The 12303-nt window shown below is 46.9% G+C and overlaps 1 protein-coding gene across 1 annotated transcript in view; it reads right to left on the bottom strand.

The window, feature by feature from the left end:
• Positions 1 to 12303, bottom strand: part of RAB11FIP4 (RAB11 family interacting protein 4) — a 211142-nt gene that overhangs the window by 111284 nt on the left and 87555 nt on the right. The window contains exon 3 of the mRNA XM_054048097.1: positions 7181 to 7269. Coding sequence (XP_053904072.1) covers positions 7181 to 7269 — 89 coding nt within the window. The remainder of the gene's footprint in view (positions 1 to 7180; positions 7270 to 12303) is intronic.

Below are 12303 nucleotides of genomic sequence, written 5' to 3' on the forward strand. Positions count from 1 at the left end.
CAAAATGCAAATAGGAAGGGACATGAAAATGTCCTGGCAAGGGACTCAAGATATCAAGATGATGATTTTACCCACTTTCCAAAGCTGGCAGATATTTAAAACATTCAACTTGGCAGCACACCCCGTGATTACTGGGATAAACTGCTAGTGTCGACACCCCCTGAAGAAGAAAGATTCACTCAAGAAAGGCGGAGGATAATAAAAACAGAAGAACACTATCGTCATGAAATGGCCTCGACTGGAGAACATGTTGGATACACCAGAAGCCTGAAGCCTGAGTCCAATAGAATATTCAATTCTTTCCCATTTCCCCCTTTTCAATAAATAGAGAAAGGCAGCCCAGTCTGTGCAAATGGACACCCACACTCTTCTCATTCCAGCTGTGCCTCAAAGTGCTACATTTGTTCCCCCTACGGACCACTGAAAAAAAAACCCCATCTAGACCCTAATCTCTTTCCAGCACATAGGGTCCCCCTCTCTCTTGAGCTGGGTGTCAGCAAATACCCATCAGGCAGCCATTTCCAGCTTCAGAAATCAGTGGGGAACTTCTAATTGCTACTGAAAATATTTTCCAAGGAGCAAATCAACTGGGATGCCAAGCTCCATCCCAGAGGCAAACACAATTTATTTGTCATGTTTCAACAATTTTTCTACTGTTCGTACTGTATAATTAGTCACTTGGCAAGCTGGTGATTACACTCTGGACTGAAAAGACGGCTCATTCTTTGGACACACAACAATCAGCCCATACCTTGTTAAGAGGCAGACTGACTATTGTATTTACAGATTAGAGCAGCAAGGAAATGGCCAACACATTAAATCCAGCACTGTAAATAATAAAACAAATAGAGCCCACCGCACTGCCCCATTTAATAGTATTTAAAATAGAAACGGTATCTGCCATATCTTGCATTTCCCCAAGAAACAATAGGTTCAGATACGGTATTTGTGTATTGATTCTGGATGAGAAGACAACTGCTCACTTATTTTTGTATTGAGTCTTCTGTCTCTTCTCAAGAAGCTTTTCAGATGTTTCCACCAATGCCTGATGTCAGTGGTAACTAGACATAGAACCTTCTATCCAACTATTCCTCCTGCTAGGAATGTTGGTTACCTGGATAATATGGAAGCTGGATCCAAGCCCCCTCTGTTTTTGCAAAACCCAAACATGACTGGCAATGTTTTGCAAAAATCAAAAAACACTTTGGTTTTCCCATTGCAAAGATCTGACAAAGTCCAAGACTTGTATCTCAACACCTCTTCCCCAAAGCTTTGGTGGGTCTGATAAAATGGATCCAAGTCACCCCTTGTTTGGATTTGAAAAACTTAGCCAATGAGCTTCTACAAAACAAAAGCTAAGACACAGCTGTCTCGTTGCATTTTTAGCAGTGGGCTCTCCCCTTTTCAAATGTCCACCCATGAAAAGAGGACCTTGAGACCCTAGTGGATGCTCACCATGGCCAAATTCTGCAGTCCTTACTCAAGACATTTCTCACGGACTTCAAATTTGAGTAAGGATAGTAGGTTCTGAACCCACAGCCACACATAAACACTGGGAAAGAAACTGAAGGGTTGACAACCTAATTTCCAACAAACTCTCAGAGCATTTACATTCTGTTCTTAAATGCAGATTTCTGCTAATAATAATACTTAGCACTTCTAGTGCTTCAGATGGTCACAGCACAGGACAAACTTCAATTAAGCTAATGCACTCCTAATTCACACACCACTGTAACCAGGGCGTAGTTTTACCTGAAAGTCCTGGAACTGCTTGAAGAAGAGAGGGTCTCTATTATTTTTGAATGAAGTGGTGTACCAAAAATCAAAACCTACTGACTTCCTGTTTTCCTTCTGGGTTAAAAATATGTAGACCTGAATTCTCAGTTACACTAAGACCTCAACACACAGTCAACCTGTGGAACTCATTGCCAGGGGATATTGTAAGGCCCAAGAGTATAAATGGGTTCAAAAAGAATTAGAAAAGTTCCTGGAGGATAGGTCCATCAATGGCTATTAGCCAAGATATCAAAGCTCCTGACTGCCGGAAGCTGGGACTGGGCGACAGGGAATGGATCACTTGATGACTGCCTGTTCTGTTCATTCCTTCTGAAGCATCTGGCATTGGCCACTGCCAGAAGACAGGATACTGGGCTAGGTGGACCACTGGTCTGACCCAATATGGCTGTTCTTATGCTCTCTACATCTCTCTGGCAGTGTAAATGAACTTTAAAGTGGGTGTCAATGTAAATGTAACAGGGTCTTAGTGTATGTGAGAATCAGACTCACAGTACTTTACTCCAGCATATATAAAAAGCTCAGTTTCCTTATCTATGCATCTAATTTTCTTAGGTACTTACATGACCCCTATCACCATCAGATCTGAGCGCCACACCATCTAATGTATTTATTCTCAACATCCCTGTGAGGCAGGACTGTGCTATTATCTCCATTTTACAGATGGGGAAATAAAGCACACAGAGACTAAGGCCTGGTCTACACTGGGGGGTGGGGGTGGGGGATCGACCTAAGATACGCAACTTCAGCTATGAAAATAGCATAGCTGAAGTCGACGTATCTTAGGTCAACTTACCTCACGTCCTCATGGCGCGGGGTCGACTGCCGCCACCCCCCCGTCGACTCCACTTCCGCCTCTCATCGCGGTGGAGTACAGGAGTCGACGGCAGAGCGATCGGGGATCGATTTATCGTGTCTACACTAGAGGCGATAAATCGATTTCCGATAGATCGATCACTATCTGCCGATCCGGCGAGTAGTGTAGACATACCCTAAGTGACTTGCCCAAGGTCCCACAGGAAGTATGTGGCGAAGTAGGGAACTGAACTCTGCACTTTCCAGCCTAGGCTAGTATTCTAAGCACTGGCTCGCCCTTCCTCTCTCTTCCTTGGAAAAGCTTCATCTACAACAGGTAACAACAGGGAACCACTGTATCTCCATGGGAATAACTCACTCCTTCAGGGCCTGACCCAAAGTCAATGGGATCAAGCTTTTAGGGTGGAGTACAATAGCTAGTTGTAACCCATCATAACTCCACCGCAGACAGTACACCATCCCGGAATCAGATATTGCCGAATTGTATTTAATCAAAAGAACCCTCTTGTGTTATGTTAACCACAACATAACCTACCCCAAATCTCCAACACCAGGACAAGTACCAACACCAAACACTGTTCTCTGAACGCCTCCTCTTCCCTTACACAGAAACGTCAGTGGTTCTGTCCTTATGACAATCAAATGTTGTTAATGGCTAATGAGTGAGACATAGAAAATGGGACTGGGTCTACTACCGGATGACAGGTGTTGTTTTTTTGCATGAAATGTGTTACATCCTCCCAGTCGAGGCCATTTCATGACTATAGTGTGAAAAAGTCCCGTGAAATGGTCATTTGCACTTTGAAAGATGCGATGTTTAAAATTGCACATTTGCACACGAAACACAATTTGTAAAAGTTCTAAAGTTTCACATTTTTTGTTTTGTTTTCACTCAAAAAATGGCCCAGTTTCCTCAGGCAAACCCTGTGACTGTTGTCGCTGTTAATGTAAAAAGGGACCATTTTAGAAGGTGTAAAATGAACAGCAATAAAACCCTGGATATCTGGGGATTTTAAATATCAGGTCAAATGAATTGCACCCGACTGACTGAGATTAAAGGCTGGCCGCTCAGCAGTTTCTTCCTCCCTGTCTGTCTCAACCTGCGCACACAGCTGGTTCGGCGCATCGCTCCAGCCCCTGCATACGCCACCCTACTTCTCAGCGCTGCCTCCAACTCCTCTCACACGTCCACCTTTGTGCTGAAGCTGGGCATCTCTGTGCGGAGTGGGCACTTGGGAGGAGAGGGCCAGGCAACCCCTCGGTCGCGTTTCAGAAGGGAACTTGTGATACAAGGGCATTATTTTTCCTCCTTCCTCCCCCAGACCAGGCCTTTAAACCCCTGAGTCAGCACCACAACGAAGAAGCAAGCTGAACGCCAGGGTTAGCATACGTGCAACTCTCTGGGTGGAATAAAGGAGACATGTCTCATGCCCCAACTTCTTACTGTCCTGTTTCTGGTCCCCCTCAATGCAGCGGCAGAGCTTATGCATCCTGCTCTTGGCGCCTTCCCCTGACTGCACCCCTGAGCGTTAGAAGTGGGGTGCAGATAGGAGGGTGCAAAGAAAATAAGACAGGCAACTCTCAATTGAAGCAGTGAGAGGTACCTGTATAATCGCCTGCGTCACCGAGATTTTGCATTTACTAAGGAACCCAGGAAACCGGTCAGGAGCCAGTACGTTTTCATAGGGAGCTGGGCATGAAACTCTTGCTGTTGCTGATAGGCCGGGATCCCTGTGCACATCAAAAGTAACTTGTTTTCTCCTCTCTTCTTTGGGGGACTGAAAGCCCTAATAGCAGCAGCTGGGTGTCATTACAAGAGAGGAGGAAACAGAGGCGCTCACTCACCGGCCTTTCGTCAGTCTTATGCTGACATCTAGTGAACATTTTCAAAATTGCACTTACAAAGTGCAGTTTCAAGAGTGCATCAAATTAGTCTCTCTTCTTCGGCCCCGAGGGACAGGGCTCTGCCAGTGGAGTCCTCTGACAGATTGGGGGTGGCAAGCAGCTTGTGCCACGGTGTCCTTTTCCCATACAGACTTTCCGTCATGGGGGGTGGGGGGGGCAGGTGCTTGGATTCTGCTGAAGGTGAATCTAGCCCACTGCCTATGCAACAGGTGCTTGGGAACCACTCTGGGCTCTCCCAGTACTGCCAGCAAAGTTCCATAACAGCATTACAAAAAGCAGCCCATTTTGAACCTGGTGAATGCATTTTTCCTCAGTCCAGGTGCAATCTGTCTACACTAAGGTCTGAATCAAGGATCTGAGTACAGCATCTTTGCCACTTGAGCGCCAAGAAGACTTCCCAGTTGCTACCAGTGTTAGCAGCAAAGATAACTTTCTTCCCGGGCCTCTTCCAGCCACTAGGTTGGAGGAATGTTACTCAGGCTCAGCTGCAAAATGTATCAGGACTGCAGGCTTCTAGAAGGCTGAGAAACCCCTTTTCGCCAGTGCTTTGAATGGAGTACGTCACAGCAGCCCTCCGGCAGTCCCAAGGCTGAGAATGCAATGCTGAAAGAGCACTTCGCTTGCCTTCAGATGTCTCCATGGCAGTGGTACAGGTCTGAGGAAGCCCCCTGCTTTTCATTTCTGAGTTGTCCTTTCATAGCATCTACCCAGCTTCTATCTCAACACAAGGAATCTGGCTCAGGATACCAGCTCAGGTCGCCGTCAATCTCATCAGTTACAAAACCAAGGAGCTTGAGAAGCACGGAAATTAAGAGGTAAGGACGTCCTCACTCTTACGCTGCCCACATAGGAAACAAACTGTTGTTCTTATTCAGCATCAAGAAACAATAATACAAATAAGTACCAATAACTCCACCCTATTCTAACCGACATTATGGCTCAACTCCTGCCCCCATGTCTGCGGTCGTAGGGGGCCCCTGGGCAAATGACTCGGGACAGTTCCACTGCACAAGGGAAGAAGGAGGTGGGGTCAATCAATCCCTTCTTCACAAACAGCGGAGGTGGTTGGTGCAGCACTGCAAAGGGGGTGGGACCCACGCATTCATCTCTCCAGGGGAGGTTCAGCGGATGTAGCCTTTGTGGCCCAGCATCAGGTGATGGCAACCAAGCGGAGGATTTGGGCCCAACAGTGTAGGGGGCGTCTCTGGTTTAGGTAAACCTCAGAAGTGCTATGATTAAGCATGTACTTGGCTTTGCACTGCGAGCCCCTGAGCCCTGCAGTGTCCTCCCATTCTTCGGGGCCTTGTGCAGATGCTGCTTTGGGCTGTGATATGAACCATCAAGGGAAAATTCCTACATAATGAAAATCCTTGCAAATCAACCAACCTCGACAGCGCATTAAATGGAAGAAAACAATCTCATCACAGTCAGCCTGGGAAGTATTGATTTCTGCTGTGGAAAAGATGAATGCAAGGGAACCTTGGAACTAGGCTCTTCACAGCAGCAATGCAGATTACTAACTGGGAGGGAAACACACTGTGTGCTCTGCCTTCTCTGTCCAGATGGGAACTGATCCCAAACCTGCAGAAGGCAGTGGAAAGACTCCCAGGGTGAGATTTTCTGCTGCATCTCTATGAACCTCTTACGGGCTTCAATCCTAACCCTAACAAAGGACCCTTTACCAACCCCGGCCCTAGCCCAGGGCCACCTGTCTACTCTAACTCTAATCCTAGTTTGGCTCCACCTACTGGCTCCAGCCCTAACACTAGCCCAAGGCCACTTACCACAGTAGTGCTAACTGTAGACCAGAGCCACCTTCAAGCTCCAACCCCAGCCTGCTGCAACCCTAAGTGACTGCAACTCATATCTGGTACGTTTAATGGCTCCAACTCTAACTTAACCCCAGTACCCTGCACTAGTCCCAACCTTGAACATAGCCTTGGTGCTCCCTATGCGACTAAACTCTAACCCATCAACCTCACTCATGCCTAAGTTTGCGAGTCTTTCACGGAGGTCACGGATTCCTCGGTAACTTCTGCAGCTCTGCCATGGGCTGCCCCCTGTCCGGAGGAGCGGTGGTGGGGCCACAGGCCACCCCCTGGTCGGAGTGGTGGCGGCGGAACCACGGGCTGCCCCCTGTTGGAAGCATTTTTGACACATGCTAGAAATTACAGGGGTTCTATAGAGCTAAGGATTCTCAGGACCTGTATGCTCAATGCTCAAACCACTGAGCTATCCCTCCCCCCCCCGCTCATGTGGACCAGCTTTTATGCCCAGATCCATCCCTCCCTTAACTTCTGTAGTTCAGCAGCGCTTGCACGGCACAGCTTTTTCGCTACTAGCTCCTTTCCACAAGTCACTTGCTGCACTCAGGGTGTGCCGGCTAGTGGGCAAGGGAGCACTGACATCAGAAACCGGTTATGGGCGAGAACAGTGCTAGATGAGACTGCACGCCACAAAACTGAGGGCTACACTGGATTTAGATCACTAATCCTCAGGCATAGCTAACGCAGTATCAAAGATGAAATTCTCATAGTTTTTATTCTGTAAAGGAAAAGGCAACAGGCCAGGTGTAAAGCGAGAGGACTTACTCTGATCCTTCTATAAATCATCCAGAAAGCTCTCTCAGTCCACCAGCATGAGTCAGAATCAGTGAATCTCTTACCTGGTAGTAGTAATCCACATACTGCGGCTCGTAGTGCCGACACCCAGGGTTTTCGACAGCCAGCACATCCTTCAGTAACTCTTCACAGCCTGACAACAGAAGCAAAAGCAAACGTTCAGCTCATTCCGTGTCGGTCCCACTACAGTATTCACACAGGCATGTGCAAGCCTCAGACAGAGGGGAGACTGAGGGCCTGTCCATAGAGGGGATATTTGTTTCAGTGTTGAAGCAACCTGCATGGAACTTGGAGGAAGGAGCACAGTTTGCAGGATGGAAGAGTATGAAGGAAGCACCAGGAAGTCAGTCTGTGTGCACATGGCTTGAATGCTAGCTGCAGTTGCAGCACTTCTGTAACTAGTTCTTTTAATAAAGAGCCAGTTTCATTTTGTAAGCATTGAGTCCTCTTGCATTCTTAGCCAGCACACTGTACATGAAACAGGTGTAGCTAACACGAGTGCAAACCTTCAGCATAGATAGGGTTATCATATGTTGGGTTTTCCCAGACATTTCCTTGCTTTTGATCCTCTGCCCTCTGTCTGGGTGAATTTTTCAAATAAGAGGCAATGTCTGGGATTTTTGTGGTGCAGATGTTGCAGCTCAGAAACACCTGGCTCTGCATCCCGATTGGTCCCTCCGCTGCAGCCACCAGATCCCAGTCCTGGGGAGGTGGAGAGGCAGGGGGAGGCGCTGACGGATGGCTGGCACTACGTCTCGGGCCTGCCCCAGCTGCCCTGCCACCTTGACAGGGAGTGATGCTGCCCCCCACCTTGAGAGTACAGCACCTCTCAGGTCCCCTCTCCCAGTACACACACCCTCCAGCACCCCCCAATTGCACCTCCCCCGAGTTCCCCCTCCCCCCCAGCAGTGTCCTCTTTTTGGGAAGTTGAAGGATGGTAACCCTAAAATAGATGCCCTGCACTACTGTGCAATGGGGCTTGCCCAAGTGTGGATTGCTTCAGTCCCAAACCAAAATGCGGCTTGGTCCAGTCAATCTAGCTTTAGACCCACCCCACTAAGCACGAGGGGGAAAAGAGATGGACCAAACCCCAAATCCCTATAGTCAAACTCTGGATACAGTTCGGTATTTCACAGGTCTGCATCAGACTTTATGCCTGTTTTACACTAGTGTAACTCCACCGATGTCACCAGAGTCACTCCTGATTTACACTGGAGTAAGTTAGAGAAGGCGAAGTAGCCTAGTGGTTAGATCAGGGGAGTCTGAATTCACCTGGTTCCATTACAAACTTTTTGCCTGGCTATTGTCCGTGATTCTCCTGGCATGGCATCGTACCACGCAGAAATGGATTTTTCGCTGGGGGTAACTGGATGTTACACAGAGCTTTCCGCAGGAAACTCCAACATCTTCTTAAAATACGTCTCACACTAGGAGCATATGGTCCTCTGTGAGCAAACACCTACGTGCTTACTTCACATTCACAACTACTGCTGCATTTGCTCTGTTGTTAATAAGCATGTCAGTGGCTGGAAAATCAAGGCCTGCGTTTCTTTTAATCTCTCTCATCTGAGAGCCCGAGACAAATATAGAAAGCCTTTGGAGCTGCCAAATTCCTCAGTCCCCATTAAATACCAATGATTGTTCTCGGTGTATTGAGCTGTAGAAAGAGGTAATAACAGGCCAGATTATTTTAACCAGCTCGTTACACACATGCTGCCTAAAACGTGTTGACACATTTTATATGGTATTTTACTGGGAGGCTCCAATTATCCAATGGTATTTCTCTTTCTACCTCATCACTAGTGTGATACGTTTGGCTGTGACATAACACATTGCTATTCACCCACAAGGCAGGTGAGCCAGAAGAAGAAGAATGTCACGAAGAGTGAATCATACGGAATTATGCTGCCAGCAGATTATTCACTCCTATTGTCAAAAGGAAGGAATAATAGCTTTACGGGAGAATTACAGGAAGAAGACACCCTCTGCTTATGGAGATAGAATCCCTTAACAAAGGAAAGGCACGCTCAGAAAGAGCAGGAAAGCACCACCAAATTGTAAGGGATCTAATATGTGGGATCAATAGCTCCACCTTCTCCCCGCACACCGGCATATGATGAGAGTGACACACGGCAGATAAAGTAGCTATCAAGTGAATTATGATCCAAAGAGCACCGCGTGGACAACGGGTAGCCTGACTTCTCCTCTGCCATAAGAGATGATTAGGAGAAAGGGAGGACAACTGGTATTTTTAAAATAAAAAGTGAAATTCTAGCTGCACAGGAAAAGAAGAAATTCAAGCTAATTAAAGAAGACGCAGCATAGCTCAATGAACTACGGAAGCAAGGCCCCTGTAAGGAATTGAACTTCAGTCAACTAAGTCACAGCTGCAATGAAGGAAAATGCTTAACAGAACAAAGGGGTTTTGGCAACAATGAACATGATCCTCAGCAAACTAGAGGGAACTAAAAAGGTGGCCTAACGATACGTATTGACAGCCGCACTAATTGAAGTTCTAGTTCTAGACGTGGCCAACCTCCAGGTGAAAATATGCCTGTGTATAAGGAAGGGAAGGTATGTGGCCACAGCACTGAATAACAGCAGAGGAGGCCGGAAAACCAACATTTTCCCCTATGTGAAATTTTGAACGAAAAATCATCTCTTGAAATTTTTCAACCGAAAATGTGGGTTTTCCCAGGAGAAATTCGGAATCGATTCAGAATAACAATGTTTGACTCGACATTGCCAGAGGACTCTGGGATATGCCTCCCGAAGTCCTAGCAGCACACACAGGTGAGTGCAGCACCAAAGAGGACACAGCATCTCGAGGGTGGCTTTGCAGCCTGGTTACTCGCACCCAGCTGAGGCTAACTCAGGTGCTGATCACCCGAGTTAACTCTGCAGTGAAGACATACCCTTAGGCATTGTTTACACTGGGGTCACAGCCATCTTTGTAGCTAAAATCCCTACTGTATACGCAGTGCATGGGGTAAACCATGAGTTGCAATGGTGCACCAAGGAGCTTACTCCCTGGTGTACCAGGTATATGGTAGGGATTTGCACCTGTGGCTAACACCAGTGTTAGCTAATACATGCTAATTAACATGTTGTTAAACACCACTTTGCACCTAGTGTAGACAAATTCAGCGGTGTTGTATTAGCCGGTCACGGTCAACCCTAGATATTGACCAATGGGAGCAGAATCCCTAGGACTGGCCATGACTAGCCAACATGTTTTTAAAAAATACTTTCTTTGTCCACAACGGGTCCTAAGTGGTGTTTAAAAACATGTTAAGCAACACATTTGCTAAACACCCCTCGTTTTCTCAGTACAAAGAAGGTCAAAGGTGTTTCACATAGTCACTTCCAGAGTAGAACCACCTGCAAAGTGCTTATCTTATGTGGACCGTAGGACCATCACTGACTTTATTAGCTCTACCTTATTCCTATCTTAACATGTATTTCCACCTCTCATTTCAGCCTTTTAAGTCACATTACACATACACAGACATAGCTAAAATACTGCTGGTCTGTAACTGGAGCCTGTCCTTTTGTTGTATTGCTTATTAAAAATCTTCATTAACACAAAGGAACATCATCCCGAGGATTCACCCCTGAGATTGCCTTGCTAATGCGATTCCCGTGAGACCAGCACTCCAAAAAGCAGTTTCTTGTATGATGTACATAAAGATAAACTTTGTTTGCCCCGTGAGGAAATTTCCCGCGGTAGATCACTCTGTCTTGGATCATCACCCATCAATATCCCTTTGTTCCCAATGGCTGTGACCTAACGTGCTGGTCTGTGCTTTGCGGAGGTTCCTCCATAGTCCTGTTCCAGGCGATAATTTAATTGTCTATTTGCCCCCTTTGCCATTAATAACAAAAGCTTATTAGTCACAGAGCTGTCTACTGCCCATGTGTGTCATGGGAGTCATTAAAGCACAAACGAACTGCTTGCACTGCCAAGCTCTCTGTGAGAGACACTGGGCACATATTCATTAGAGTGAGTTATCTGCAGAAACCAAGCACCATTCAGTAATGCATGCAGGCAGGGGTAATGGAGGAGATGTGTTTACACAGCTGTAAAACTTCCCCTCAACAATATCGCCAGTCATAATTTCAACCCACGTTTCCCTCCTGCATTAATAACCACCACAGCACTGGGCTAATAGCACAGCAATTCCAGCCAAAGGCCTATAAATGATCCAACACATTAATAAAAACCTCACAACATTCCTGTGAGGCAAGGTCAATATTTTTACCTCCCATTTCTCTGAGGGGGAAACTGAGGCATGGAGGCTGGTGATTTCAGTGGCGCCTTAGGGAATTAGGTGCCCAAATTAAGGGGAGTTTGGTATCTGACTCCCTTGGGCCCCTCTGAAACTAACCTGTGAGGTTAGTCTATGACAGCGCTGGGTCCCACGTCCCGATCCTGTGTTTTACCCACAAGAAGATCTTTCCCCTCTTTGCATTTTGGCTTTCATCACACTCTTAGGTTTTTCCAGCAGGTGACTCTGTACTGGGGACACCATGGCACGGCCAAACCCATTTAAACTCAGGATGATGATGCCACACCAGGACAAAAATATGGAGAAATTAATTGCCCCACTCTGGACCTAAACTCCTTGGGGGCTGCCCTGGTCACCGTATTAATGGTAGGTGGAGGGGCCTTTCCAGATTGGGACCCACCTGCCCAATCCAGAACCCAATGAAACCCAGGTGGCATTTGATACTGACTTCAATGGAAGCAGAATTAGGCATCACCTATTAAAAAATGCAAAATGAGTCAAATCTTGGTCCCATAGGAGTCCATGGCAAAATGCCCACTGGCTTCAGGATTTGACCCCATATAAAACACAATCTCCTTCTGCAAAGGTGACACTTTGCCCGCCAGAGCATCACTGGATAGTGGGAGTCTCCGTATCCAGCAGCCAGCATTGCCCATGGTAACACAGCTCCATTGTCGTGTAGGCTGGCACAGCGACATTCGTGCTGCTCGTCATGCTGGGAAGAAACTGCATGCTACACTGCACTGACTCTAAACAAAGGCAGAGGCGCAGGAAATGCTGCCACTGAGAGGGGATTTCCCCTATGGGATTGCTTAAACACAACACTGCAGCCATCTGGGGCCTGATCCAAAGTCCAATAAATAAATGGAAAGGTTCCC

The sequence above is a fragment of the Malaclemys terrapin genome, chromosome 13, assembly GCF_027887155.1.
Source record: "Malaclemys terrapin pileata isolate rMalTer1 chromosome 13, rMalTer1.hap1, whole genome shotgun sequence".
Lineage (NCBI taxonomy): Eukaryota > Metazoa > Chordata > Testudines > Emydidae > Malaclemys > Malaclemys terrapin.